The sequence below is a fragment of the Melozone crissalis genome, unplaced genomic scaffold (genome assembly GCF_028551555.1).
Source record: "Melozone crissalis strain CALT ecotype California unplaced genomic scaffold, PUWL_Pcris_2 ptg000027l_1, whole genome shotgun sequence".
In the NCBI taxonomy this organism is placed as follows: domain Eukaryota; kingdom Metazoa; phylum Chordata; class Aves; order Passeriformes; family Passerellidae; genus Melozone; species Melozone crissalis.
The window spans coordinates 61,404,001-61,410,000 of NW_026535805.1; the positions used below are offsets into that span (position 1 = coordinate 61,404,001).

Below are 6,000 nucleotides of genomic sequence, written 5' to 3' on the forward strand. Positions count from 1 at the left end.
TTCACTACTGTTAAGTATTAAAACCAAGCCTTAACTGGCATGATGAAAAGCTCAGAACACTGCACCAGCCTGATTTAGCTGAATTTACCCTGAAACATCATCTGTTTAGTGCAGTCAGTCTGAAAGTCAGAGCTAAGCACAACAATTTCACTTGATATCTGTAAACCACATGCCTAAGCAGCTATTTCCTGGAGACCCTGCATTTCCTCAGAAAAGCTGCAATTCAAAAGGAAATCAGCACACAGCTTTGCCCATTGGAACACTGAAGCCAGTACAACGCTGAGTCCAACCAGCTCTTTATTACATCAAATACTGTTCCCAGGTATTCAAGAAAAAGCAATCAAGTCCACCAGTCAGCTACATGTTATTTCTCAGTACCCAGAATATCCCATTTAGTTCTTCACCTTTTCACCCCAAGTTTCTTCCCATTCTTTGATATATTTTAAGATGTACAGTTTAATTCAGAGCACCATTTTTAAATTACATACCCAGAAAGAAGCACAAGTCATAAAAGGGTTAGGCTGCAAAAGATTTTGACATGCATTTTACTATTGCTGAATATTACAAGACAGTTGTTTATTTTAAACATTAAAGTGCCAGGTTTATGTACAAACTATTACAATAGTTAAAATGGTAAACTTAAAACCTGCTAAAAAAGCAGTGAGGTCATCATGTAGTTGCCTCCGGAGTTTTCTAGACTATTTAACAAATTTACAACTGGAATTTTATAACTGCTCCTCTGTTTATGGTGAGAACAGCAGAAGCCAGAGGTCAGTGCCCACAACCTCCCACCTTGCAGAAAGAAGTACCTGTATCTTTCATGGAGTGGAATACAATGTGCTGGAAGATACACCTGAGCATCCTATGCATTAATACCATTGGTAAAATCTAATTAAAAGGGGTTTTACTGCTGGAGCTACGCCAGCCTTCTAAAGTACACCAGTATCCCCACACTTTACAAGAGTGGGATTTCAGTACAGCAATCAGGGCACACTGACTCAGCACACACTGAGCGCTCCCTGTGGAAAGCAGGGCAGGGTGCAATGAATGCACGTGGTCCCAGGTCACTCAGAACTCTGCATCCAGGGTGAAAGAGTTGTCTGTGGGCTTGGACATGACTCCCATCCTCTGATATTCACCTACTCGCTTCTCAAAGAAATTGGTCTTGCCTTCCAGAGAGATGTTTTCCATGAAGTCAAAAGGATTCTCTGCTTTGTATATCTGAAACACACAGGCAATTCTGTAGTCACCACAGGTGCTCACATTTTCAGTATTCAAGAGCTTTAGAGACCAGCTGGAAGGAGCCATCAGCAGCCTTACTATGTAGTGAACAAAAATCTCTGCCCCAAGGCTTCTCTACTCTATTTGTTCCTGTCTTATTTTAGCTGCAGTAAAGCAGCTAAAGAAGCACAACTACTAAGACAGCTTTTCCCACAGCATCCTTTTGCTCTTTGTTCTGTGAGTCTCCAAACAGAATGCAGCAGCAGAACTGCTAAATCATTTTACAAGTTAAAACAATATTGCTGTAGCCAATTTAGGATTTGGATTTCTGGAGGAAATTAACATTGTCTTTTCCCCATGAAACATTCAGTGTATTATTAGAGCCTCACCTTGTTAAATCCCAGCTCCAGCATAAGCCGGTCTGCCACAAACTCGATGTACTGTTTCATTAAAGTGCAGTTCATGCCAATCAGCTTCACAGGCAGTGCCTCTGTCAAGAATTCCTGCAGATAACAAGCATTTCATGTACAGAAACTGGCATTCACTCTATCATCTAGGTTAGTTTTATGCCCAACAGCTCCCCAGCTTTGTTTGATTGCAATGGAGCTCCTAAACAAGAGGCAGACAGTTACCTGTTCTATGAGAACAGCATTCATGATGATTTCCCTTACTCTCTCCTCTGACGGTTTGCGTATCAAGTGCTTGAACATGAGGCAGGCAAAATCACAGTGCAAACCCTGGAAAAAAAGTTCCAGAAAATTATTTCAGGAACACTGATTTAAGAGAACAGAGTAAGTGGCATCACCTTTGCCAGGTTACTCTTTCTGCCTCACCAGAAGGCGTCACATGCAAGTTCTGCCAGCGTGAGGCACAGCAGCTGTGAGCACTGGTGAGAACCCTCCAACACTTCAGAGGAAGTAAAATGCTAACTTCATTCACAGGCTTCAGCAAGATCCACAATGACACATGTTTACACACTTTAGTGAGCTTTATAGCCTGCCTGTTTCTAAATATACTCCTGTTTTACAATACAGGCTCCAACTGAGTGTCATTACTTTGAACTACTGTGGCACATTACCATCTTAACTGCTAGAATTTGACTCATACCTCATCTCTACTGATGAGCTCATTAGAAAAAGTGAGTCCAGGCATTAATCCTCTTTTCTTCAGCCAAAAAATTGATGCAAAAGAGCCAGAAAAGAAGATTCCTTCCACAGCTGCAAAGGCCACAACACGTTCTCCTGTTGAGAGAAGATTGATGGTAATACCACACAGAAAACAGGATTGATACACAAAAGTTGCAAACTGCATCCTGCAAAGGAGATGAAGTTGGTTTTGCCTGAGTGTATTATGGGCTGTGCTTAGAAATTATTGAAGATTTCTGATCATTAAACAAAACAAACAGGAGAGGAAATAGGAACTAATCAGAGCAGCCTCTAAGTAGCTGAAGTCAAGGCTCCTTCCCCCTGGGTCTACCCTCAATATTATCCTTTTTCAGATGGCTCACTAAAAGGAGCAGTCATTTTGGCAGCTGATTTCTGCTCATCTTTAGCCATGAAAAATGTTTCAATACTAGTGAAATAATGATTTGTACCACCTCACCTTTGGAGCAAGACATGAGGAATCACCAAGGCAGAGGAGCTACAGTCCCCAACCAGACATATCTACTGGCTATAGATGGCCATGACATGTCCTGACATGTGGCAGCAATTTACAGTTTGATCATGTAGTCAGGCACATGATTGCCACATGACCTTATTATTCATCATGTCAGCAGTTGTACAAAGATCTCCTGTCAGTAGCTCATTTGAAAATGAAAATTGTTTTCTTCACATTCAGAATTATACCAGTCTTATACTGGAGAGCATGTACTCTCTCTGACACCAACAATCCCTGTTAACTGTGAAGTCTGGAGAAATGGTGGTTCCTCCATCTTTAAGAGAGGAATTTCACTTTGTTTCCAATAGATGTACTCACCATATGTTGCTTTCTTGTCCCCAATCCAGCACATGGCCCAATCTGCCTTCTTTTTAACACATGGCAACGTTTCAATAGCATTGAAAAGAAATTCCCTGAGAAAGATAAAACTCATTAGGATAAGACATCAGCACAACCAGCAAAATGAGGATTCACTGCCATAAACAGTATTGATCACTTAAACACGCTCTGCACCTTCATCCTGGTAACTGTCTTTCTCCCTCTTATCTGGCACCAATGTAGCTCTATTTGTTCAAATCAATTCCTTTTTCCTTCCACACCCATCACATCAGCACCAGCTCTCCTGAATTGCCATTACACTATCAAGGGGAGAACTGTTTCACCAAGTGCTCTTGGACAAGGCTGTCCAAACTAGAGATTAACCAGGATCCACCTTACAGTATGAAGGCATCAGACCTCTCACACAGGTATGACACAGCAAGCTTTTTAAGTAGCAGTAAAACTCACTTAAAACTTAATATACTCCCTTTGACTGCTCCACCCTTCACATTGTCTAATTTCTTTATTTCAGTTCTGAGTGATTCCAGTTTCACTCTTAATGTAAGCAAGGTCTTACACCTCAGATGAAAAAAGATATTGTGAAGTAAAGCTGCTCTTTGCTTAAAAAAGCTAAGCCACAGCAGTGGCTTTTTATATAAGCCTAATTTACATCCTAAAATTAGCCTGAAAGCCAGAGAACAATTGACAGGCATTAGCTAAATTCTGAATATTTACTGAGTTCTGAACTTTTCACCATCAAGCAATACCAACCTCTCCTGTGAGTCCTTAATGTAGGTGTCAATGAGAAGACTGTACATTTCTGAATGTATGTTTTCCATGGCAATCTGGAAGCCATAGAAACAGCGAGCTTCTGTGATTTGCACTTCTTGACTGAACCGCTCCACCTAGAGGAAATAAATAAGCATTTGCAAAAGTGTTTGTGATTTCCATGTTAGATGCATTAATGCTGTATGGATCAGTTATGGGTCAGCCCACAAAAATCTTCAGATTAATTCCAGATATGTGGATTACTAACAGCAATATACAAAGCAGCAACCCCTCAGAATTTCAAGTCAGAAGGTATTCTTTGGTCCCATGGGACAATGTTTTAGTTTTACTTATCCCCCATTAGGAAGAACACAGAGGGTAAGAGCAGAACAAGGGCTGTGAAACAGCCAAGTGCTACTGCAGGGCAGCACTCAGTGCCCAGTGGGGATGGGCAAACTTGGAGATTACAAACCCAACCCCAAGTTGGTAATTAACACAGGACAGCCCCATGTGTTCTCAATGCTGTAGCATTCCATGATCCAGCAAACCAGCTGGATCAGCCACAGCAAACAACCTGAACATGTGAATTACCTTGTTATACACCCTAAGTGATATTTCTGTGGGGACTTCTACACACTCACCAAGTTCTCGTTGACAATGCCATCACTGGCAGCAAAGAAGGCGAGGACATGAGAAATGAAGTACTTCTCCTCAGGCTTCAGGGACTCCCAGTGCTGGAGGTCTTTGGAAAGGTCCACCTAAAACATAACAGGATAAATAAGGAAGGGGTGCTCCGGGGGAAGGCCCTGCCCAGGGCTGCGGGCAGCGGCAGAGCGGCCGTGGCCGCGCACCCCTCACCTCCTCCGCCGTCCAGAAGGAGGCCTCGGCCTTCTTGTACATCTGCCAGATGTCGTGGTACTGGATGGGGAAGATGACGAACCGGCGGGGGTTCTCCCGCAGCAGCGGCTCCTCCTCCTCCACGCCCTGCGGCACCTGGAATGGCGGGAGAGCGGCTCGGGGCGGGGCCGGGCTGCGGCGGGACACTGAGGGCGGCAGCTCGGGGAGAGCCCGAGGGAGAGGGGCTGGGGGGACGGAAAGAACCCTCTGAGGGGGCTGGGCGAGGGGGAGAGATCCCCTGAAAGAGAAGGGCCCAGGAGGGTGGAGAGACCCCGCTGAGGGAGAGGGGCTGGGGCGGGGGTGCAGTGCCCGGCTGGGGAGAGGGGCTGGGGCGGGGGTGCAGTGCCCAGCGGGGACCAGCGGGCTCGGACGGGGGCAGTAAGGAGACACCACCGATGGGGAGACAAGAGTGGGACGGGGGTTCAGGAGCCTCCGGGAAACAGGACAAGGGCGGGCGCGGTGCCCGGGCGTTCTGCACTCACCGGATTGCCGTCACCCTCCTGGAAGATCTTGCGGGCCGCCTTGCTGGCCAGCACACGGGCGCTGCTGAGCGTGGGGGGCTGCGGGGAGAAAGGGGCAGGGTGAGCTCGATGCGGCGCTGCCAGGTGGGGATGGGAGGGAGGGCGGGCGGGAGCTCACCGTGTTCTCCTTGTTGCTCAGCGCCAAGCCTTTCATGGGCGACAGACTCTTCATAGGAGACTGGATCTTCTTGGGCGACACCTGGGGCTGGTCGTGGCGGGTGGCGAGCGGGGTGCGGGCGGACAGCATGGCTGAGAGTGCGGCGGCAGCGGCAGCAGGAGGCGGAGGAGCAGCTGCGGTGGGAAGAGCGCCAGGAAATGAAAAAGCGCCCAGCCGGCCTTTATATGCCCTTCGAAGTTGGCGCCAGAACGGCCGGCTGGCCACTCACAGTCCTCGCCACGCCCACCTCCGCCCGCCCCCGCGCTCCCATTGGCTGGTGCTGCGGGTGGGGCCCCGCCTCCCATTGTCGTGGAGACGGCGGGAGCAAGGGCCCCGCCCTTCGCTTTGGCGCCAACGGCGCGCGGAGAAGGCGGGAGGGCGCGCGCGGTCCCGCCCCGCTGGGGCAGTTCCGGCACGGAGAGCTCCGAGTGCGGGACCTGAGCCGCGCCCTGCCCGGGA

General features: G+C 47.7%; 1 protein-coding gene across 1 annotated transcript; it reads right to left on the bottom strand.

Moving 5' to 3' along the window:
- Positions 1–292: 292 nt before the first annotated feature.
- Positions 293–5,631, bottom strand: RRM2 (ribonucleotide reductase regulatory subunit M2). The gene is made up of 10 exons (XM_054280010.1): positions 5,503–5,631; positions 5,346–5,423; positions 4,825–4,959; positions 4,608–4,724; positions 3,970–4,103; positions 3,199–3,293; positions 2,329–2,462; positions 1,854–1,958; positions 1,611–1,724; positions 293–1,221 (listed from the first exon to the last, which is right to left on the bottom strand). The coding sequence occupies exons 1-10, from the start codon at positions 5,629–5,631 to the stop codon at positions 1,069–1,071; spliced, it is 1,194 nt and encodes a 397-aa protein (XP_054135985.1). The 3' UTR covers positions 293–1,068.
- Positions 5,632–6,000: the final 369 nt, after the last annotated feature.